The sequence below is a fragment of the Alosa sapidissima genome, chromosome 17 (assembly GCF_018492685.1).
Source record: "Alosa sapidissima isolate fAloSap1 chromosome 17, fAloSap1.pri, whole genome shotgun sequence".
Classification (NCBI taxonomy): domain Eukaryota; kingdom Metazoa; phylum Chordata; class Actinopteri; order Clupeiformes; family Clupeidae; genus Alosa; species Alosa sapidissima.
Window position 1 is genome coordinate 16,729,986 of NC_055973.1, and position 25,365 is coordinate 16,755,350.

The following is a 25,365-nucleotide window of genomic DNA, read 5'->3' on the forward strand; positions in this document are numbered from 1 at the left end:
TTCCAGACCTTCAGAGTCAGACACACCCTCCTAGCCAGCTACGTCATATATGCGCCTCGAAAAGTAGTGGTGGTGGTGGAGTTACAGTAGTAGCACAAGTTAGCTAACAAGCAGCTAATATGCATGCTACCAATTCCTTCTCCCGATCATAAAAGTTGACTTTAAATATATATGCGTTATTGTGAAATCGATTAAGTCATTCGAAATCTGCAAATGTCTGTAATAGTTTCTGATAGTCGCGGATGGCTCGTGGACTCGCAGTCCTTTATTAATGAGAATTACAGTGGTTGCCACGATGGTTTAATGCAGCAGAGTCCAAAGAACATCTCTACTGAAATGTATCGTTTTAAAAAAGAGTATTTTGACATTTTCACGCCACACATAGTTTCCAAACCCAAGTCAGAAAATGTGGAAACGAAAACATCAGAGGATAACCTGACAGTCCTTATTGGTGGTGTTGAAGCACAGAAGGTGAGAGCTGCACGAATGACACTTCAGAATGCATCATCATAAGCTGCAAATTCACTTCAGGATTTTACGCATGTTGCAATGTTACTGCATTGGCTGCACATGAAACTCGGACTGGGTTGTGGTATTTGGAACAATTGCATTTTGTTATGTTGTACCCTTTAGAAGAAAGGAAGGAAACGCAAACGAGACCTGAATCAGGGTGAGCTTGATGCCCAGGTCTACCATGAAAAGGTAAGTGTGAATGCACACCCAAATATGCCAACTTCGACTTTCCAAGCAAGCCTGATTCGTTTTTCAAATTGTTCATTGTTATCAATAATGTAAGTAGCAACGCTAACCATAATACATAGTACTACATCTTGCATTTATTTTTAGATTAGACTGTTGGTTCAAGAAGGAGCTGGATCCTTAGTCGAGGCAGGGAAATCTCTTGGATACCTAACAGGAGCAGTTCCTGAGAGGGCAACACAGACTATACCTCAGGATTGTCACCTGGCGGCCATGTGTGATATGGCCAAGTCATTGCCTGTGGATGGTTCTGTAGCCCTTCAGTCGATCTGCAGGGATGAAGAACTGGACCTGTTTTCAAGAATAACAGAGAATTCATTTGACCACAGTTGTGCGGTGACACTGATGGGAGAGAGGTACCTGCTTCCTGCCCGTTGCCGTTTTCTTCTCTCTGATATTACACGCACACAGCCCCTCCTGAACTGTGAGTATCTAGGACTACACCTGCTGTAAATGGGTTTGACTAGATAAACTCAGTTAAGTATGCATACGAGCAGTCATCAATAAGATTGACAAATAGTAAAAACTGGTATTTTTGATACAGGTGGGGAGAAGTTTGACCTCATTGTTCTGGATCCACCCTGGGAGAATAAGTCTGTAAAGAGGAGCAGCAGGTTAGTATCACTGATTTGTATGCTCTACAATGAGGAATGATATGAGCCCTTTATGAAATTCTTCGGTTGTCCTTGTAATAATAATACAAGTTAGCTGCATCAGATGTTTTCTATTGTTGACAGATACAGCTTCCTCCCTTCCACTCAGCTCAAACAACTTCCTGTCAATCTCATAAGTTCACCAGAGTGTTTGGTGGTTACCTGGGTAACAAACCGCCCCAGACACCAGCGTTTTGTCAAAGAAGAGCTGTACCCTCACTGGGGAGTGAAACCTCTTGCAGAGTGGCTTTGGGTGAAGGTAATTAATAGTTTCAATAATAGTAAACAAACATGTCCAGGAATGTATTACTTGCACTCTGATTTTTGAGTCTGTGTTTTACGTTGATTTTTGAGTCTGTGTCTTATTTTGATTTACATTTATTCATTTTGACCATATCTATTTGGTTGTGTATTCTATGAACTTTTAGTCATACTAACTCAATTTTGTATTTTCTTATAGGTTACTCAGGCTGGTGACTTTGTATTTCCTTTAGACTCTCCACATAAGAAACCCTATGAAGTTTTGGTGCTGGGAAGATACCATTGTGATAAAAATGTCACAACCAGGTACAGAAAGGTTTTTTCTGAGCATCCATGTTTATAAATATGTGCATGTATTTGTTGTAATGTGCAGCTCTTGCCTTCCCCATGATTGTAGTACCTTTAGCAAAAGTGAGACTCCTCTTCCAGATCAGCGACTGATTGTCAGTGTTCCTTCAACTCTGCATTCCCAAAAGCCATCTCTCTCAGGTATTTTACCATGCATTTTCATTCTTTATGACAAGCACATGGGGCCTTAATTTAGCAGGCAAGAAGCAGAAATGAACAACAGCTAATTTGATAATTTGGAAAAAAAACTTTTAACTAACATGAGCAAGATCCTTAGGTAAACATGGGTAGATCAGTACAAGCCATCTGGTAGGCTAGTTTTAGTTCACACATGAGACACTTTGTGCATTGTCAAACTTTGCTCTTTGTGTGCCAATTAAGTTAGGGCCCCTGGTGTTTATCTGGTTATCCAGGTTTTTATTGCATCACTAATGTTCACATCTATAATTATGACTAGAACACTTTACAGACACATCCATCTGGGTTTAGAATAATAGAAGACCTACAGTAACACTAAAACAGACTTGGCAGGTGGTGTAAAGCACCTGACCTATTACCTGACCTATTACCTAACTTAGTGGTATTGGTCTGGACATTTTACCCGTATGCAACATTTTAATTTTGTACTATAATTGTTTCTCGTTTGTATGTAGCTGTGCTGAAGCCTTATATCAGCCCCAATCCCAAATGTCTGGAAATGTTTGCACGCAGCCTCCACTCAGACTGGACCAGCTGGGGGAACGAAGTTCTCAAGTTTCAACATATCAGCTACTTCACTAAGGACACAACAGATGAGTTACACTCCACGAAGCAGTGAGGTGTCCTCAGACTTTAGCACAATTCAATGATAGCTATTTAGAATATTCCATAGAGGAATGCAATCTTTGTCATTCCTCTCACCTTGGGAGGTCTGTGTGAAGAATATCAGTAAGTGATTTGCAATCACTGCTAGAGCTCCATATCAGCCATGGAATTAGGATTTCCTTGTTTCATGTCTGCCTCCCATAATTAGAGCCCAGGTTCAATTGTGACCATGTCACCTTTTTACACTTTGCAAATTGTGATGTAGCAGTCTTTCGTCTGTATTTTATAGAATTTTGTACAATAAATGTATTTTCTAATTTAACATTTTCATGGTGAATAGATGTGAATGAATATCTGCAATTAGATCAGCAGAAAAGACAATGGTAAAGGTGCTCTAAGTAATGTTAGTCTGTTTCTAAGATAAAACATTTTTGTCACATACAGCCAAAATCACCTCACCATTAGTTAGCTGCCAGTCCCTTGAATACACTGTAAAAAATGCGGTCTCTGTCGACAGCCCAGGCTCCAAAAACCGCAACAAAAACAGCCAGGTCCAGCCATGAAGCCATACTGTAAAACATAACAAACTGTTCCAGCCAATCTCCAACGATAAACGTTCAGGAGAGTTTCAGTGGGCGAACTAGCTCTCTGTTTTGTTTGAATGTCAACAGAAGTGACGTTGCCCAACATGCTTAGAACAGAAGTGGCGTTGCCCAACATGCTTTAATACTGTGTATCAGTGGAGAGAGAGAAGTTAGTTGTTTGTAACATTCAGGACCTGTGTCGCATGGTATTATTACCGTAAAACAAACAAACAAAAAAGAACAATGTTACTACCACCACCAAAAAGCTCATCATGAATAGAGAATAGTCAGTGAGAAATAGTCGGTGAGAAAAGTCATGAATGTGTGTTTCCATTTGGAATTGAGACAATACTGCTCTAAATATAAATATAAAATAAAAGTGCAACAAGGTCCAAGAAATGAAGGTGCATCAATTGCCAAATACATATAATGTAATGCAAATGCTTTGGTGACAAAGCTCTGCAATATACAACACGAGCAATAATAGTGAAAACCTAAATACTACTAAAATAACAATATTTTTTTGATATTTATATATTGTATATAGTTTTATTGGCTTGTAATTGCATTACTTATTCTTTTAAACAGATGGGCTTGATAGCACTGTAGATTGTCATAAGGTATGTAGAGCAACAGGTGGCAGCAAATGGCAAACCAGGAAAATCGCCTGAGTTATTTGATGCTTGTGAAATGGGCCCTACCTCTGATGCTTGTGAAATGGGCCCTACCGTGCCTCAGTGTGCGACCACTCACCAGTCTTAAGCCCATAGACACAACTATATCAATGAAAAAATGCTTCTTATGTTATCCGCATCCTAGGAACAACCACATTTTGCACATCATTGAAGTGTCCTGCATTAGCTTGGATGGTATGCAATTCCTTATGGTATGTGGGTTCTGATTTTTCATGATTTTCAAACTACTTCTAGTAGTGCAAATCTTGAGCTTTATCAGGTTGAATAGAAAATTGTTTGTTGGATTGTCCATGTGCGTGCTGGCAGTTGCAGCACAAGTAATCATGCACAGCAAACCTGTGTTGAAGTAGAAACACTACTTTGTCATTCTACTGATAGCTGATTCCATTGGAATGGCTTTCATCATGGACTCAATTGACAGTGCAGTCTGCGGCCACCTGCCACAGTGTCACATGAAGCCTATGTTCATTCCGAGCCAAGGCCAATAAAACCACATTTTGCTCTCTCTGCAAATGCTATACCCTGGGCCACTTTACATGGAAATATTCTCGCACAGTTTCCATTTATGCTGCCATAGGAAATTTATCTAACAGCTCAACAACGGTTTGCCAGACAGGGAATTTGTGGTTAGGCCATTTCTCCTCTGGCTCTACACACCATATGGCGCATAGTTTAATAAAAAGGCATTTAGAAATCTAAGAACTGGTGGGAACTAAGAAACAGAGGCACCTGCACGACTTGGAAGCAGCACACAGACTGCAATGAAGCGGGCTACACACTAGACCCAGATCAGAGGCATTTCTATTTGCCAGGGCTCTGTGTGATTTACAACAGCATAAAAGTCACAACTACAAAATGTTAGGGATACACAATCACACAGATTTGGCATTGCAATGTGCATAATTCTTACTTCAGAATACAAACAACAACTGTCCTAACTAGCTTAGAGAATCACACACAGATGTGGATAACATGGCTACCACTTGAAGACAACCATTTACAGAATTATTATTTTCTATACCTTTAGTGCAGCTTTTGGATCCATGTAACTTTGGATATGGAGGGATGGTCAAGGACTGGCTGTGCCTTTAAAACATATACCTTTCACTTCTCATTTTAAATCATTTTCAAAGTAAATGGTAACAAAACAAACAGAATAGCTTCTCTTTTTTAATAAAAAGTGCTTCCATTTAGAGCTTGAAACTGAATCACATCCTTTAGAGCATTACAAAACAAACCTTTTTATATATAAAAACCATAGCAGCATCACATTTCCTCAATTACTTGGCGGAAACTTCTTTTTAATACCTTCCCCTGGTAAAGTAACTAATACAAACATGTCTGTGATGCAGGTAAAGTGCAAATGCTCACCCCATAATGTTTAGGCAGTAAATATTAATAATGGTATCATAACAGCTTACATATGATCTGAATTCATGGCTTTAAAAAAGAATATTCCCTTTCATAAATATACCTACACTGAATATTCTTGTAAGACAGATGGAAAGGACAGTAATCACCTTATTAAAATGCAAATATTGCACCATATAAAGTTTGACTTTGGTTTCTTTTGCATTATCTTAGTCAACAACGTCAGAAAACATGCAGGGAGAAAAAAAACCTCCATTTGTCAGTGATTAGAGTTTGTGTGCCTTCTCCTATGTGCTCAGTAGAAGGCAGGGATAGTGTGTTCAATAACACAGCGCCGGCAGTGGCGTCTCACCAGCCGAAGGGCCTCTGCAGGCACCTCGCACTCCTGCACGTTGAGTAGCTGCAGCTCAGGACAGTGAGTGGCCAGCATGCGCAGGCCTCGTCCAGACACACTCTCACACGCACGCAGGCTCAGTCTCCGCAGGCCTGGGCAGCTCCGCGCCAGCTGCTCCAGCCCCGAGTCCGACACCAGTGGGCACTTGCCAACATCCAGGGAGCGCAGCTTCGGGCAACTGCGTGCTAGGTGGCCCAGACCATGGTCTGTCAGCCCCTCACAGCCACGGGCGTTCAGGTACCGTAGCCGTGGGCAGTAGCGGGCCACGTATCGCACACCCACATCAGTGATGCGGCAGCAGTGCGCCACACTCAGGTAGCGGAGACGGCCCTCGAGGCGTGCCACCTCGCGAAGCCCAAAGTCTCCCACCAGTCGACAGTCGCTAAGGCTGAGCTCACGGATAGCTGGACAGTGCAGTGCCAGCTGCCGGAGAGCCTCGTCCGTCAGACGCTGGCAGCGGCGCAGGTATAGGTGAGTGAGACGCGGGCAGTGGGAGGCAATGGTGCGCACGCCCTCGTCCTCCAGTGAGAAGCAGTCCGTCAAGTCCAGGTAACGGATGGAGATCTGCTGGCAATGTTGTGGAGACAGAGGAGTCATAGAGGAGTCTTGAGCCAAACTGATACAGGTAACCTTGGTGCAGCCTGAAATACAAGAAACAGTGCTTTACTTCGTCATCAAGTTAAGTTAATCTTAGCAAATTTTAGAAATTCTTAACTGAAAACGGAGCAGAGAATATCCCTATTGCATGTTCACCAGCACTATATATAACCAAAAGCAGAGAATACAATTCATCTTTGCCTTGAGGTGCATTTAAGAGGCCCCTCTGTATTGTTGGGATAACCATACTTTCAGATCAAATGAACTGATGTCACTTAACCAACTGGGCAAGCCCTGTTGGGTCAATTTAAGGACACAGCCCACAGTGTTTAAGAGAATTCAACACAGAGAGAGACCAAAACGTGCCCTTTTTTAGAGTGAAAACCACCGACCAGAGGCCACATCAGGTCTGAATAATCTTTTAGAGAATCAGGATTTATAATCCTTTGCTATTTTTTTCTGCTGTATCAATATCTCTAAGGTTTGGATTTTGGGAGACATGTGGCAGGAAAGGCCCTTATTATGGTTAAAACCATTTATTTAGAAAGGGAAGTGATCCATGACAGTTAAATGTGGTCTTAAGCATGGGCTTACTTCTCAGAGTTTTTTTTTCAGAGAAGGAGAGATGGATTGAGGAAGAGCGAGACAATTCAAGTCAATGGCACATTAAACATTGGAAGAATATTAACTATAGGTTTACTTTCATTTGTTATGCATGATCCATTTTTCTTTGTGGTAACAATGGCAACAAATTGTACGCTTTTTTGTTAATGAGAGAGACTTCCTCTTTTTAATGACTTGGGACTTTCCTTGACCATGGAATTATGGAGACTTTTCAATAATGAGCATTGCTTTTTAGCGTGTCACTCCCCTAATGAAAGCAGCAGACAGCCAGCCTGAATCCCTGTAAGGTTGCGAGTCCAGCTTTCAAAGCCGACCAGGCCTTCGCCTCTGCCTCCAGGGAGCACTACACTGGCAGTGATTCCCTCAATTTCTTAATGCGTTTCCCAGCTTGCACAGGCAGAGAAAACAGAAGTGCAATGAATCACAATTCTTTTAAAAAAATATTCTATGCTTATGCCACAATGTCATGAATGTCAGCAGCAACATTCAGGATTTAGGAAAAAAAGGCATCCCTGTGATCCCTTAATGATATGTTTTCAATGTGATTAGGCCACAGTTGTGGAGGCTGTGGGATGGACATGACATGAGTCTATTTCAGCGCCTACTCTTGGTCAAACGAGCCACTGTATGAAGTCTGAAATAGACAACTAATGCAAGAGAACACATACTATAGGAGGAACGCTTTTTACCTGACACATCAAGGTGCTCCAGGTTGGGGCACCGGGACACCACCTCGAACACAGCTTCATCTGACACGTTGTAGCAGCCAGCTACCTCTAGGTGCCGCAGCTCTGGGCAGCACATCGCCACTGCGTGGAGGCCGCGGTCAGTGAGCCGGCGACAGCCGCTGACCACCACCGTCTCCAGGGTCAGGCACACGCTGGGCGTGTCTTGACACAGTCTGTGCGTGAGCACGCGCAGGGCCCGGTCGGCGTGGAGCAGCTCCCCCGTCAGCCGGATGGCGCCCCACAGACGAGGGTCCCAGGCCAGGTTGTACCAGCGGCGGCACACCCGAGCGCAGCGGCACAGCTGGTTGGTGGACAGATGGGAGAAGATCTGAAAGATGGGGTTGTCTGGGAGGAGATCAACCGGGGCCAGGTGATGGTGTCCTGGAGGAGGGTGGACGAGGGCCACCGTTTCCCCAGAGACAGAGGAGCTGGAGTTGTTGCCATTGTGAGGAATAATGGTTTGTGGAGCGAGAATAAGGGCTGGACTGGGGGTACTCAGGGTCCGCATGCTGAGGTCAGAATCTGGGGGAGAGAAAGAGAGTGGATTACTAATATACACTATGAAACATCTGCAGTCTTCAACACAAGACCATTGTTTCTTTCATCACTTTACACTTTCATCACTTGAAACATTTTGTCAAAAATGTCTTGGGGTTACACAAACTACAAGCTTTCAAGTGGATACAGTGACTATTTTTTCTTTTTTTGGTTGTCATGGATGTCATTAACTTGTTATAGTGAATTTGTGTTGAAGAAGTGGTCAAGTTTATCTTAGGCACATCTTGTGCATCCACTCTTTACACCTTGTCATCAGAGGGACATCTGCCCTTCAAAGAGCTCATATTTAACTGTTGTGGTCGCTTTTTGCTGATGTTCTGTGATTGGCCATAAACAAGCTTATTCACAGATGTGGCTAATTGCAAAGGGTTTAGGAGCTTGTAGCGAACTGTGCTCGGTGGGCTGGGAAAGAGGGGGAGGATAAATTCAGGCATGATTAGGGTAATCTGGATCTCATCACAGTGGCGTGCGAGGAAAAGAAGACTCCTTCTTCCAAGCCCCCATCCAAAGAGCCTTGTATGATCTTGAGGTCATTGTATGAGCCTGAAGCATCATCCATAGATACCATCAGTCTCTGAGTTCATAGTACCCCAAAACATGTTCTCTTTCTCACACACACACACACACAGACACACACACACAAAGATGAAATCTATTGACTACAGAAAAGGGGAAGGCTAGTGGAGTGATGTCACCCCTGGATTTGGACAAAATCCCGCTGTTATGAGGTCGAGCGAGGCTCTGGGGCCAGCATTATTGAACTACTTATGCTGCAGTCTCTTGGGAGGTAATGTGGCATGCTGATGAAAAAAATACCAGTTTTATTGCAATGTCTCTAATTCTCAATGTATCTGCCCCCACACTTACACACAGAGCCTGTTTATTTTTTTTGCGTGAAAAGGTTGGGTTTGGTAAACATATCCAGGCTACACTGAGCTCATACGTTTGTGCTATGGCATGTACAGTAAATGTGAGGTGAGGCTGAACTGGATAAATACAAATACAAGAATGAGACAAAAATAAACAACACGTCTTAAGAAGGAGAAAAAGAGAGGAAGGAAGCACTATGCATAAGGATCAAAGTTAAATGACGAACTCACTTAAAATGACGAAACAGCTGTTAAGCCATCGCCCATAATGTCGTAACCATTGGTGCTTTTTGTATCCCTGGCTCCATGTCAGTAACTTTTTTGTATCAAATGCTTAGGAGATCCATCTTGGGTCTGCCTTGTAGATTTGTGAGAGCACAAACAGGCAGACAGGTCTACTGTGAAAGTTTGGCATGCCGATCTGTATTCCAGACCTGACATAGGTCTGCGGTGCCTTGCGGACAGGTTATGATGACATACACAGATGACATGGGCTTGGACTTTGTCTAGCAAGGCTCCTTACCCTGATACCAGTCCTCAACTTCAAGACCCATGATTAAGAAACGGACAAAAAAATGACAATGGCACCTTATAGAGTTTGGAATTATCTGATGCTGTGTACTGTTTTCTGCTGCATGCGTTTGATATCAATGGGTCAATCATTTTTTTTCTGATGGCACATTTCTTCATGCAATTACCGTACTTAAGTCAAGTAAAAAACTATTGTTGTTGCACATTCAAACTTTGATGAAGTCTTTTTATGTCCTTTAAAAGACCAGTGTTTCAGTAATCAATGAATCTTTCAATCAATAAATCTTAATCAAGGTCAAACAGAAACGATCTAAAATCTGATGCTTTTCAGTTAGCTACAAGCTCAAATCAGCTTATTCAAATGAATGTTAATTCCAACCGGCTCAAGTAAACCCCAAATGTAACTGCAAAAATTGATGAGTCAGCGCAATACTCTCATGTGCCACATGATATAGCTGTATTTCATACGCAAGAACTTTGTGCCTATGTGCCTAAATCTAAACTAAAACTAAGCTAAACATTTGAGGTACATACATGCTCTCCCCTACAAAGTGGTAATGATTTCACACCTGCCCCTGAATGGCATTTTACGTTGCATGCTCTTTAGTGTCAAGGGGGAAAAGGAAAAAGGAGAGAATCTCCCAAAATGGCCATGTTTGGCCAAATGGCCAAGCAGCTTGTGTCTTCTTCAGGTTATAATATAAATGCCTTAAAACTAAACTAAACTGGCCACAGTAACAGAAAACTCACTAACAGTATGTAGAAAAGAAAGCATTACAAGAACAGGGGATCTGGGGTCAGCCTGATCCCCTCTTGGTACTGGAAGTGGTTGCTCTGCTTGGGTGGTCTGTCTTCCCTGCAACACTCTTATAGATGTAGCATGTAAGCCACTCAGCGCCTCCACACTGAGGTGTACACAGCTGGAAGCAGTCCCAGAGGGAGAACGCTTACGCATGTGCTGAAATATGTGATGTATTTTTTAATACCTGTTACATTTCGATCCATCCATAGGGTCTGTTTTTAGAGCATCAAATTGACTGCCATCCAGTCCATACTCCACATCACAGGACAAAAGCATTCAAGAGGCGAGTCAAAGTATCCCTAAGGGCTAAGTGTTTATTCTAGCACTTCATAAATAAAAGAGCAGAGTACTACCTCATGTTCATGGATTTATCCTATGTATGGTCAAGTAAGCCTCAGCCCTGCTATGAAATACTGTAGGCTGTAGAGATTTGTTGCAATGCAAGGTTATATTATGCTTTTTATATCAAAGTCATTTTTCAGTAAAAAGGTAGGGAGTTAATCTTGGAACAATGGAGTTCAAAGTGATCTTATCAGTGTTTGCATACACTGAAGCTGTTGTTCCTAACCAGTCAGTCACCGAACCGAAACTGAAGGCATGACATTAAACCAGCAGCCACTGGCCAAGAAGCTGCCTGTAATGCCATAACTACACGTGTCAGTGATCAGCGGAATGTTCCGTTACACACACAATCAGAGTGCTGCTAATTAGCGTCGTTTTCTCTGCTGCACAGCTGGTGGATGAAGACACACTTTTGTTTGCTAAGTGAAGACCAAACCTCATTGTTTACGTTCTGCTGTGCTCAGTGATGGAGCACCTGGAATCCGTGTTCTTTGAATAATACTATAAAACCATCTTTGGATACCATAAAACCATCAAGACTGTTTTCAGCAGTTAGCATAACCAGGACCGATTCAATTCATCTGAGAAGCATCTGAAACCTTGATTGATGATGATTACCATATGTACTCAACTAAATAGCACACATTTTCTAATCAGCAAATTCTTAATAGGGAATATTTTCTATATTTTAATTGTGAGAACAATACTACATTATTCTCCAAGTACATGCTTTAGAGAGAGCATAAAAATTGGAAACTGTATATTACAACAGTCTGCTCTAAAATATTGCCAGGGGACATTTCAATTTGAACAGTTTGGATTTGTTTTATAACGTCATAAAAACTTTAAACTGATGCAAGTTCTTGTTCTGGGAACAGGACCTTCCCAACTTAAATATGTCTTGTAAAAAAATTGTATTTTTCATTCACTAGCAAATTCAGAGGATACTTCATTCAGTCTCAGGGCACAGGATATAAACAGCCCTGGAGTTAATTCTGTACATAAACAATCACACAATCAACAGACAAAACACAAAGGACTAGCCAAAACAAATTTGTCAAAACACACAGGAGCAGTTGCCTAAATGAGGGGTGGAGAGATCAGAAAAGACACGGAAGGTGCTGCGGTGCAAGGGGCAACAGCGTCCATACCATGTTTGGGTCCAACTACCCACAGGACCCAGGTTTAAATTTGACCTGCGGTCATTTTTGATCACCCCAACTGTCTCTACTAAACACTTCCTGTCAATCTTCACTGTCGTATATAACATCGTAAATAAAGGCAAAAAGCCCAAAATATAAAAAAGAAAAGACCAAGAATTTAAAGCAGTCTAACTGTTGGTTGGTGGAAGATGAAATATATCTGTGTAAGGATAGTTAATACACATTATTGATTATTTGGCAAACTAATCTACAGCATCCACAACATCAGTTGAGTGTGTTTTTTTCCATGATGACAGTAAAACTAAGCATGGCCGTTTTTATGAATGTTAGCAACATGGCTGAAAATAGATATGCTATGTATTTAGATGAGCTGTGACCTATTCCTGTCTTTGCACAAGTGTGTAAAGTCTCAGTTCTCTGGAGAGACTGCTTGTCCTCCTTGAACCATGCTTCATCAGTCTGGTTTGCGATCCTGTAATTACAAACATATCTCTTCCAGCTGCATGAACTTGACATGAACTGGCAGTGGCGGAGGATTTTTTCAGTTTGAGATATCAGACAGAAAATAGTTGAACATCTGGTCTTTAACTTGGAGAGTGCACAGCAGAAAGACAAAAGGGATCGGGAGAATGCACGCTGGAAGGGAGAGTGACTGAGCAGGAGGGAAGTAACAAAAGATTGGGCAAAACATATGGAACTCCAGTGTGTCAATTCAAAGAGGATATTTACTGTTCATGACACTTGTTGATGATGGATAAACTGTGAGCTTGGGAAAAAGGGGCTCTAGGGTCTTTCTTGAGGAAACTCATTAATTATGACACAAACAAGCAAATGTGTGACTTACAGAGAAGTGCCTAGCATGGGTGAAAGGCAATATCACATGGATCACATTCTTGAGTAAGTGGTTCATTTAGAAGAAATGTTGTGGTAAACTACACCACTCATTTAGTCTTGCTTGATGTCCCAAGATACAGTTTTCATTTTAACAGGGTCAGTGTTTTGCTCTGAAAGGTGGATATTTCATAAAGGAAGCTATCCAAAGACAGTGATCTGTGCAAACATAGATAATAAGATAGCCATTGAAAAGAATGCATGAAATAAGAATGAAAATATAATATTAAAAAGGTGTGTGTGCGTGTGTGCAGAGAGTTGGTAGAAAAGAAGACAGAAAATGAGCAAATTAACTATCCTCCTGGCTTTAGTGCCCTGATAAGGCCATTCAGCTCAGCATTCAATGTAGTTTCCTGGTGCTGCACCAAAAGCTTCATCCAAAGAACTCTTATCCTTGTGATGCATGACTACATAAGCTACAAACAGAGCAGCTTCGTAGCTTTTGGCCAAAGGCTGCAGAACCATTAGCTCAGAGTGTCTTTTCCCCCAACAGGCCCGTTCCCATTGGACTTTTCCAAGAGCATCTCCCTGCCAACTCAGCGATGTGGAGGGGTGTGAGGAAGTCATCTCCAAATCCTCTCTGGCGAAGTTAAAGCAGAGCTTAATGCATCCTCTCCAAAATCAAGCTGGGGAAATAAACCATGAAATAAGAAACGGTCCCAGGTTTAAGGAGGAGTTGCAGGAATGAAGAAGCCAAGCACTAGATTATCTTCCTGGTTCTTTCCGATTAGTCAAATAAGTAAAAGGGTGGAGGGTATTTTTCATGAATTATCACTCTGTGTAGGGTCAAATGATAAAATGGCTGCAGGATTATTACAGTGCCTTTTGGCATGATGCACACACACCCACACACCCTCACTTTATTAAAACATCTAGGCCTACTTGATAACACACCACAATGGCGTTTTTTGTTTCAAAGCCTCTGCAGGTGACAAACAATTGTTGTCCCTCAGATCAATTACTGATGGCAAACTCCAAACCCTGTAGTGAACATCTTCTCAGACTATCCCTGCTGGCTCACCTATGCAAAATGTTCCCAAGGCTTCAAAAAGAGGTCAAGAGGGGTTCTGACATGTACACTTTCTAGTGGTATTGTATGCCAAAGAAATGCCATGAGGCTATAGGAAGCACAAGGGCTGTGAGAAACTGCCTTTCTTTAAACCTTGACTGCTTGTTTGAATCAGCGGAAGCTTTCAAAGCTTGATGGCCCTGGCAGTTTGCCTGATATGCAGGATTTTACTATGCCAACCAGAGAACAATAGCACACAGTGGCAAAGACAGGAAATTATGAAGCTATGACATTACTAAGTGTGTGTGTGTGTTAACTTCTAGCAGTGGTCTGTGAGCCACATCTCATGACAAAAACATTACCATCTACACCCCTCAAACTCATCAAATCTGAAATCCACACATTGAACAGCTCTTGGGCCTCAGGCCTGGAGGAAGGCCTCAGGGCCTCATCAGCAGTAGCAGTGGGCCCCTCCCCCTTTCTTCTCTGACCGTCTGCTGCCCGTGGTGAGGATTTACAGTGCAGACATCCAAGGACAAGTCAAACTTTGTCCTTCAACCTGCTGACAGACGGAGGGTAGTCACAGACTTTTGTTAAGGCCAAGTTTAACAATAGAGTCAGTTCGACGGGGATTACGAGTAGGGTCATGATGTGAACCAAGAAAAGAAGGAAATCGCTTGTTTTTAAAAATCAGTGGTATGGAGACTGTACCTCTGTGAGTGGATCTGTGTGTGTGTGTGTGCTTGTGTGTATGCAGAGTTTGCAGTGTGCTTGTGTGTATGCAGGGTAAGAGAACACTCTTACCAAAACTGAAAAAGAACAAGGAGAAACTGTCTGGCATGTGGATGTACATCCATGCCGAGTGCTACTAAGTCCACCATACATCACCATGTGCAGCGCAGATACACACTCACATACCCTCAGAGGGCAGGAAGGGTTTCCAGCACCCCTCCCTCTCTAATTTGGCTATGACGAATGGCGCACACTGCGGTTAGGTCTATCATGAGGCCTGGACATTGCAAAGGCAGACAGGCTCTTGGGGGGATCACAGCACACTTCCTTCCCCGCATTTGAGGGGAGTGAGGTTAGTTTCATAAGTTTTTATGTCATCCACAGTGGTTTGGGCTCATAACCATGACCACAGAGGCCTCTGAGCAATCTCAGTGACAATGCATTTGAAGTGGATGCCAACAGTGATTCTGAAGCAAGTTTTCATGGTTACCTACTCATTGGGAACCCTTTGAAAATGCATGATCCATTCAGGAACTGTTGTCAGACCACAAACAAAATATTTCTGAGATTATATCTTGATATGCTGAATTTTTTCTCTGTTATATCAATACCAACTTAATGTGAAAAATAGTTCTGAGATCTGACTATAAAGAAAGATGAAGTAAATGAATGAAAGAATGCCTGGTATAGCAGAAATCACAACACAAATCCTTTCTGGGAGTTGATTATTTAAGCATGCTTTTACTCACTCTAGAGACAGATTTAAACCAATAAATCTGTCTGAATTTAAAACTTCCAGAAACACTGCTCTGTGGTTTGAATTGTGTAAAACCCTTTTTCCCCTACGAAGCTGCCATGTGTGATAGAAACACTGATGTGCATCATTTAGGATGTGGTGACTGCAATGGAATGAAAGCTGATCAAGAATCTAACAGGGAGGCTACACCGGGTACGTAAGTGTTCCGTTCGCTTAGCATCTGTTGCAATAATTAGCTTCAACTATCATCGGTGGAACTGGCTACAGCCAGTGATAGCAGCGCGTACTCTCGAAAAAATTATACCAGTCTTCTAAAACTATTTTTACGCTTTGCGAACGGCGCACTTAAGTTGCGGCCTTTCTGCTCTGAAATTAATAGAATATTTTGAAAAACGAAATGATTTACATGCAACTAGTAGGAAAACATCTGCATCTCCATGTGACCAACATGGCTAAGCAGGCACAAGCTAGTGTAACGATCTCCAATGGGTTCAGAACTGCAGTGAGTAAAACCCATAGACCTCCCTCCTTAATCTTAACAGACATGCTACAGATGCTAGTCCATGTATTTTAGTCTCCTTGCTAGCACACTTGCCACTCATGTGTCTGTTGGCTACGCTACATGGCTTACATTCTTACCTAAAATGGAAAAAGTGCAAAAAATGTGTCATTCTTTATTAAACATAAACTTAACCAGTAACCATTGAATCACAAACATAGGTTACCTCAGTGAGTTTTACAGTCTGTATCACTATACACTGGTGTCAAGTGTCACAACAGTATGTGGAGTGTGGAGCATGCTCTGAGTTCCTACAATAAATCATCACATAATTCTATAATTATGTCATGTCTCCCAGCCAGAACCAGCAGGTGATGATATTTTTCCACCATAAATCCTTCAGAAGTCCTTTCATTTACTTTGCATGGCAGCTTCGGTTGGTCCAATTATGCACAGCTTAAACCAGCCCTGACCTTCTCTGCAGACTGTATGGTCTCACAGCTGCCTGGATGCCAAATGCAGGTTTGAGAGTCACACCTTGGCACCTGTGAGACATTCTCGAGGAACAGTAAACTCATTCTCCAAATAAAGGGCTTGGGATACGAGGAACCTTTCAACAAGCCAGTCCCGTGAAATTACAAATCTTGTCTTACTCTGCCAGTGTTGATTAATTGGTAAGGTTAGTTTAGATAACACTTCTACCATGAGTTTTTCTATTGGGGCCCAGGTATTATTAGCCAAGGCGTGATCTTAATAAACCAAACCTCTGCAATTCTCCATACCCAAGAAATCATTCACAATAATAACATTCAGATTTGTCATAACTTAGTATAAACAATAACTAATGCAAATGAACAATGGCATCTTCCAACACATATGGGAAGGCCTGCAGCATAGCTGGTCAGATTTTATTTTTGTCTCTTGGAACAAGACGGCCCCTTCCTTTAAATGAATGTGAACGAAAGTTTCACATCCATAACCATCTTGGAACGCTTCAGTGACTAATGTCTCCCCTGTCTCTCATTCTCTGGAATGGCAAAGATCAATATTGACACGGTGCATATACATCTGAGTGGGAAAATAAATGAAGAGAAAAATAAATGGAAGACGAGAGTAACGCAACCTATTTATAAACACAAGGCAATCTGCGGGGATTAGGCGCCCAAAGCAGGGTCAGTGTGTTAGCATTCTGGAGCCAGGCAGATCATTCCAGGGTTTACTGTTTAGACTGCCCACATGATTTCTCCTCTGTTGACCTCAAAACACCAGAAAAGAGGAGGACAGTATTTTACAAATCCCACACTAGGCCTGTCCAGCAACCCACTCCAGGGTTTTAAATGACCCTCAACCACGACTGTGCCAAAGGAAACCTAAGGAAAGCCACTTTGAGGTTTTCAACACCGACTGAACCTCATGACACAAAATGACATGTGTGAGTGTGAGCCGCTTCTAATTTTCCAAATAGGAGAAGGAAGGATCATCTCATGGGGATATGCCAGTGACAAAATAAACATATAAATAACACATTCAGACAGATAGCCAGGTTGCATTCAATTAATTCAAAAAAGACCTTCAAAGATTGCACAAGTTTTTTTCTTCTTCTGTTTATTTCTACTGTGCTGTGCACATGTTTCTTGTTACAAAACTTTGAACTACTTAAATTGAGGGAAGGGGAATTTCACCAAAAGCCAGATCAATGGCTTCGATCTCTCCAGTGTGTAGCTATATACTGTACAGTACAGTAGATATTAATATGACATACAGTCCATGAATGAGGTGTTTCTCAACTAAACATCATTCACCTGAAACAGGTCTTGCCCATTTATCTTTAGCAAATAGCAAAATCCTCCACCATTGCCGTCTTCATCCCTTTTATGATACTTGAAGAATCTAAATATACTGTACATGCAGAGGCTGGACACGATTGGCCTTGTGTTGGGTGGAAAGTATCCCAGTTTAAGAGTGCTTCTTCTAGAGAAACTGTAGCTGAGCAGTGGAACGTGTCTCTGGACCACAGCGCTGCCAAAGCAAATCTCTCACAGGCACGTGGTCCAGGCCCAAGGCTGAACTTCTCCTGTGTGTCTTGAACCACATCCCAGGTGAGGAATGTAAAACGCTGGGTCTCACAGCAGATCAGCAGTTTCAAATATGCCACAGAAATGACAAACAAAGCAAATGCTGATGGAAGTGACACCTGGGATGGGAGAGTCCCAATGAAAATCCCAATGAAGGAAAAAACAGTGGAAATAGATGCAGTTAAAATGCAATGGATCAGCATGATGATCCATGAACACTTCATAGAAGCATTAGGCTACTTAGTACTTAAACATCATTCAAATTTGCAATGACTTTCCACCTCTAAATATATACAAAAATGCAATGGCATCCCCTCATAAGATACATTTAAGGTTCCTCCAACTGAGGTGCTGTGTGCCCATCACGGTACTGGTGCGCAGACTGCATTTTGATTAGTTAAGTAGGGATAGTGGCTGCTGTGGTTGTGGCTCTTTGAGAACATGTAATTACTTTGTGCTTAACAGGCCTGGTAACAAAGTCTCTCAAAACATTAGTAGTTGGCTGTGCTACAGCCAGACAGCCACCAGTGAGTTTCTTCTTTCCTTCGCAGATTCCATCTTCAAATTCACATAGACGAAACAAATTCTCAGCACACTCCCAAATCCTACAGTGCAAAGAGGTTCTGTTCAAGCACTGATGTGGTCATATCGATATTTGTGCATTAATGTGAAAGACAGCAATTGCAGAACGGAACAATGCTGTTAAAACTATGAATGTCAGATTTAAAACTGACATAATATTTATTAGGGTTTAATAGGCGTTGGCACTTCAAGCCTTGGAAGTAATTACTGACCACAATCTAACATCTGTAGAACTCAGCTATTTGCAGTGTTGTGCAGAGTTTAAACACAATTGTTGTTCCACCATGAGGGATACTCTTCAAAGAGCAGCTGAAAATGTGCTCCTTGGAAAACAAAACAATGTATTGAATCAAACTATGAGGTCGCCTGATCAACAATACGAAAAACACATCTCACTGACACTTTAAGGCATATACTGTAGGTTGAGGGCATGTGTTTGTTTCCTGCAGAATGGTCAAAGCCAGATGAGCATCTCATCCTTCATTTTGGAAGACAAGATTCCATGTCATTCCTAGTCATTCCAAATCAGTGTCTCAGTCTCTCTTAACCTGACTGAGTGATTGTTTGTTTGTTTGTTTGTTTGTTTGTTTGTTTGTGTGTGTGTGTGTGTGTGTGTGTGTGTGTGTGTGTGTGTGTGTGCATATTTAAATATATGTGTTGTAAGATGGGGCATAGTTTAGCGGCAGAAAGGCTTTCTACTGAAGAAAACACTGTGACCTCTGACTGAGATAGATGCTGTAATCATGACAGCCTGTCATTACCAGGGACACTAAGGATGACTGGCAGGAGTTATATCCTCTCTTTGGCTGAACAGATAGACAATTATCCCAGGAATTATGAATCCTATGTACGTTACAGACACGTCGTTCATAACACCAAAACATGGCGCTTGCCAACAAGCAATGGACCATATGTTAGCACTTATATATAAATATCATAGCCTCAGAACTAAGGAAACTTATGTTAAGTTTCTAGAGGCACTGAATAATTTTTTTCAAAATGCTTAAGTTCTCCTATATATCTAGTTGAGTATGTCCGTGTTGAGATCCATCACACAGCTGATTTGTCGCCTTCGTCCTCTGTTTTGCACTTCAGTGTCATTACAACATCAACCTAGTGCTGTTTCATGTTATACCTTTTCTATCGTTATGGCATCTTCTTTGCCAAGACAGAAGCCAGAGACTGCTTACTTGACATTTCCAGCATTCAATTCATTCACATTCAGCCCTCCAAGAAAAATAAATGTCAGGTTTTAATATCCTCCCATTTTGCTAACTAGAGCTAGCCACAGCTTGGAAATAAGCAACCAATTGATTGCCTTATGAAAATGCTGCCCCTCTTGTGTAAGTGCATGCAATACTATTGTGGGTCATCCGCCAGGAAGCTGTATTGGCTTACTAAGCACAACCAAAATTGCAGGCACATTAAGTGGTAGAATTGCACTGTAAAGAGTGCTCACAGAGCACTTACAGTGGCATACACCTGGCACTTTGTCCTCTTTCCCTCCTTTTCATATGAGCATGTATATGCACACACACACACGCACACACACATGCACACGCACACGCACACGCACACAACTCAAATGCAAAATGAAGGAATCTTTAGTGAGGCTGGGCTGGCACGCTGCCCAGGCGAGCTCTCTGGGTCTGGGCAGTGTCACAGGGGGAATGAGGGTGAGCGCCATGGTGTAATGAAAACAATGCTTGCCCGCAGAGTAGAGCTCGAAAACAGACGGTCCAAACCACACACTGCCCTTACAAGTGAGCCATAAAGCCTGCTTTGAAACATATCTCCTCGCACCATCCCCATGGTGTGTTTCCACATAAATCTGCCAGTATAAGGGTAACAGGTGACGCTGTGTAACTACGGCTGCTCAACACCTACTTCCAAAGAGCCTCAAGAGTCCCTCAAATTAGCCTTTATTCCAAGAAGGCTCTATATTTGATGTTTTAATGTAAAAAAGGATATTACAAGTTGTGTCTAAAAGATTATACAGTATGTACTGCAGCTAAAGCCAAAGCTAATAGTCTGTTTTCTCTGCCAGGGGTGGCATTGTTATTTTATTATTATTTTGAAATCACAGTCCAGCCTGATATTATTGTTGGAGTGATAAAGATTTTACCACACACAAGACTGATAAAGAAACTTCCCACCCACCTAGACAGGAAATCTCTGCTCCTCTGTGATAACATTGATTATAGGTTTGCAGACAGAATTATTATGTCAAAACAACATGGCATTGGCTTAACTTTTTCACAGTGTTGTGTGGTCCATATCATGCATAGTAAGACAGACGCGGACAACAAGGCTGAAAGTAAATCAAGTGAAAGTAACATAAACAAATTGTGACCCCCCCCCCAAATCTGACCTCCACAATAAAATAATAAAATGGTCAAATATAGCACCATTACATGTAATAGGAAAACAAATTCCATGGTGAATAGGCACAAAAAACTTTGGCATTCTCTTTCTCCCCTCTGTCAGCCACACAGTTAGACACAGACATTCTCTCAAGAAACTCTCTGGCCTCAGATATCCCTCCATGCTGGACAAACATAGGAGCTATGGGGTGGTGGGGTAATATTCTTTCGTCCAAGAAGAAAAGCCTTCGGGTGTTTATTTCTGATGGGAGCCTTGAGTTTGTTTTCAATTTATGGCTATCCCAGGAACACACAAGTTCCTCCAAAAATAGTCTGGGTTACATAAAAAGGAGACGGGGAGGGGAATTCGGGCAGTTTGTCAATAATGAGGAGCAGATGCTTTACCTTCGCTGGTAGCTGCATTCTTAGGAGGTTTGGTTGGCGTGTGATCTGTGCTGGAGCTCACGTCGGAGGAGACGCCGGAACTTCCCTTACCTGTAAGGCAAAGAAGCACATTCAGAGAACTGCATCAATGATTAGTGCAGCATTAGTTATAGCATAGTGTGTGGCAGCCACTGAAGGACCATGCAGTAAAAGTTGCATCTGCCAAGACGTCAGGGTTAAGAGATCAGGGTTGGGCCGGCCAAGACATAATATTTGAACAGGTGTTGTAAAAACAGCATCTACCTGGCTACTTCGCAGGAACATATGTTCAGCTGCAGTAAGACTGCCAAGTTCTTTGTTCCCCAAACGCCCCACGTCACTGTCCCTCCCTTCCAAAAGAGTATAGCGAAGACGAAAGGTTTAGTGGATTAGGAAGATTACTTTCAACACATAGCCCTGATAATACAATAAAACTGAATTCTAATACAGAACTGTAAATATGTAGCCTGGGTGCCAGCCGAACTTAGTCCCGCCCACAACATTTGAGGTCATGAAGTTCGGTCTGGCATTGCTCCGTTGTGGAGCAACTACATGCTCGCCCCAAATCTGGCGGACCAATCAAATTGGGCTTTATAATGATGGACAGGTGAGCAACAGTGCCTCGTCTATCACGTCATCTGAGCATGCCTAGGTTGATTATGTTTGCAACAAAAACGCTGTGGCTAGAAGGAGACAGATGGCTTATAAGACCCCATATGGAAAATTATATTATTTCAATGAGGTTTTATCATTGAAAATGATTATTTCTGAAAACTTTGGCCAAAGTTGAGATGTGGGAAAACTCATGGTTTCACTTTCATTAAGGGAAAACATCGTGTTGCACTGTGACATGTTGTTCCCTCGTTCGTTTGAAATCTCTGATTGACCACGTGTTTAAAGGATTTGCGACAGCCTTTCCCAGCTGTTTATAACATGTTTGTAGCATATCAGTGTTCAACAGAATTATTTTTAAAAACGGAGGGGATATAGGCTATCAGTTTTTTCCTAATAGCCTACCCTAGCCTACTACGTATCTCTTCGATTTTGCTAATGAGTGTAGGAGATATTGACGGCACAATAACTTTTACAAAAGACCAGAAAACAATGTTAAGGCATTTGTGAAACATCATGATTATAACATTACATTACATTTAGCAGACACTTCTTGACCAAAGTGACTTACATATGTCAGCTATATTACAAAGGATCACATTGTCCCCGGAGCAACTTGGGGTTAAGTGCCTTGCTCAAGGGCACAACGGTGGAAGCTGGGAATTGAACCAACAACTTTCAGGCTACTGCACGCTAGCCCAGCTCCTTAACCACTACACTACCACCACCCCAGTGTAGTATGGGCTAGTATGGACAGACAATTAGTTCAACTGATGATGATCTCATCATCAGATGAATTAACCGCGTTAGAGAGTGCCACTGTGAGCCGTGGATGCTGCCATTCTCTCTTTCCCTTCACTTTGTTGTCTAATAGATCTGTGCCGTCATCGTAAGGAAACTGATAATACATTTGAACTTCTTTCTCCTTCTCTGCCCCAAGCCCACCTCCTTCCCTTTCACTCTCTCCATCACACACACACACACAGGATAATCCTCATGAAACGTGGTGTATAAACATCCAGATCCAATACAAGAGCACTTGATGACACTACTCCACATCCTCTGGTATTCAGCTCCTTGTGGTGAGCTGGGGAAGAAGATATGGAGCACCAGTCACCTCATTAATAACCACAATGCGTAAAACCCACAGATTACCATGCAGTGGTTTTCACATTTTTGCCTTCCACAACATGTCCATAGTTCTAACAACAGCATAACACATGGACTCTGTCTTCTTCGGCCTTGCCATACTGATGACATGCTGTGGTGACATCATTGAGTCAGAACATCTGCTAATGCTTCTGCTTCCACTCCACAGAATGTGAGTCACCACTTTGCTGGACCCCAAATGTCCTCTGAACACCCTGCGTTAGGGGTAGAGAGGAGTGCTTTGTTATTTTGGGTTGCTAAGGAAAGCTAATGCAGCCCTGGTCAATTTTGAACTCTGTCCTGCTGGATGCTGAAATGTGGTTGTGAAAGCTGAATGTTTTTGCATTCATTTTTTTTTTAAAATATCAATGAAATTAACTTGATGTCATAGTGACAGAAGAACATATGGTTCCAATAAGTAAATATTCACAATATTTTTTAATATTCATAATACACTTTCTTCAGGAAGGTCTACTCATATGGAAGGAGTCAGTGCCAAGTGTAAAATCTGATTCACTTGCTTCTTCAGAACGTTTATAATCAGTGTAAGGCCCATTTTCTGTAGACATGTATCCTTTATTGAGATGGGATAGCCGAGTTTTCAGAAGCAGTTTAGGACTGAGCTGGAACTGGAATAGCTGATGAGGACATTGGTAATCTGTTCAGCTCAGTTCCTGGAAGTCTTGGGACATGGCATCTTTTGTGGTCAGTTCGATTGGGATGGTTTCTGAGGATGGAACAATGGATTTCTAACCTACTGTGTTGAACATGTTTGGTCTGACAAAGCAGGTGTAAATCTGAATAGAATCTGGCTCAACACACTGAAATGGGATTGACCCCCCCCCCCACACACAGGATCATATCGTGTTGTCTTTTAACGGATCTTGAATTGCTATTCCATCCTGCCTTATCCCATCCCAAAACAGTCAGTCAGTCAGTCACATTATAGGCTACATCCAACCTGTTACCTTAAACAGATGGTAAGCTGAATATGTAATACACATTTACATGCCCTTGAGATCAAATTGATGTGTGTGGCAGGGAAAGTATATCTGTAAGCACTTTGGACAAGTGTCTGCCAAATACCATTAGGCCCAACATAAACATAACAGTTTTACAGTGTGCCAGCATTCCCTTTGGTGAAAATAACTCACTGTCACTTTTACAAGAAATTGAACTTTGAAAAGAGCAATTATGTAATAATTTTATTAAGACCAACTTGAAAGTTTTGCCTTGGATCATTTAAAGTAGGCCTATATATTGAGGTGTAAATGAATTAATGGTTAAAAGAAAACAAGGAAAACTGGATTGAAATTTACAGGATCAAGAATTAGGCTACACTACCATTCACCTGCTTCATTTCAGAACTGGCTGCAGAACAAGTAAATAAATTGAACCAATAGGCCTACGTTCGCATTGAACACCAGGTAGGCTATCGTTTCATGGATAAGAAAACAGCAGCCAAAAACAGATTCAACAGACCAATGCTTGAAAAGTTCCTGTGACATCCTTTGCGACTGTTTTTTTTTTTTCCAATTGCAACCTATTCTTTAGTCTACACAGCGATGGATTTTGACAGGCATATCCTTTTGGTTGAGTTTAGACGCAAAGCAAATTCAATCGCGTTAAAATAAAGTGAACGCCTTGTAGAGTATACGGACAAAAGCAAAAGATTCCTAAGGTTTTAAAGAACTATACTCACCCTCACTCTCACAGTGCTTCCCATTGTTTGCACCCATCCTAATGAATGCATAGCCCAAACTTCACTTAAAACTCAGGGATATCCATGAGGTTGTCATCCAACGACATGCACAATCACGATGTCAATAAAAATATATGCATCCAATATGAACGTACTCGACATTGGTTTAGAGTCCATAAAAGCAGAGAACAGGGAGAGGGACGCAGTTACATTGCGCAAATCACGGATACTCCGATTAAAATTACAGTCGCACATCGTCACGTAGCCTAGACTAGGCTACATTGTTTTCTGAAGGTTAAGACAATGCCTAGATGCGGAAAATAAACAATCCTAGAATGTCCAGAAAAAAACTTAAAAGGCAATGTAAATACGACACACTGATCACATCCGTTGACATAGCAAGTGGACTAACTTTTACCGAAGTCTGCTTTTCACTAGCGAGATGACAATTTGCAAGAGGAATAGGGGCAGGACTGCAGTTAAAGAGA

General features: G+C 41.9%; 2 protein-coding genes across 2 annotated transcripts; one reads left to right on the forward strand and one right to left on the reverse strand.

Moving 5' to 3' along the window:
• Position 1: 1 nt before the first annotated feature.
• mettl4 (methyltransferase 4, N6-adenosine) lies at positions 2-3,147 on the forward strand. Its single transcript, XM_042068513.1, has 8 exons — positions 2-471; positions 634-702; positions 847-1,183; positions 1,304-1,373; positions 1,497-1,671; positions 1,873-1,979; positions 2,071-2,162; positions 2,675-3,147. The coding sequence occupies exons 1-8, from the start codon at positions 214-216 to the stop codon at positions 2,836-2,838; spliced, it is 1,272 nt and encodes a 423-aa protein (XP_041924447.1). The 5' UTR covers positions 2-213; the 3' UTR covers positions 2,839-3,147.
• Positions 3,148-4,915: 1,768 nt separating this feature from the next.
• Positions 4,916-25,350, reverse strand: LOC121688733 (F-box/LRR-repeat protein 7-like). The gene is made up of 4 exons (XM_042068512.1): positions 24,878-25,350; positions 21,397-21,486; positions 7,780-8,340; positions 4,916-6,510 (listed from the first exon to the last, which is right to left on the reverse strand). Exons 1-4 carry the CDS (start codon positions 24,912-24,914, stop codon positions 5,771-5,773), a joined length of 1,428 nt encoding a protein of 475 aa, XP_041924446.1. The 5' UTR covers positions 24,915-25,350; the 3' UTR covers positions 4,916-5,770.
• Positions 25,351-25,365: the final 15 nt, after the last annotated feature.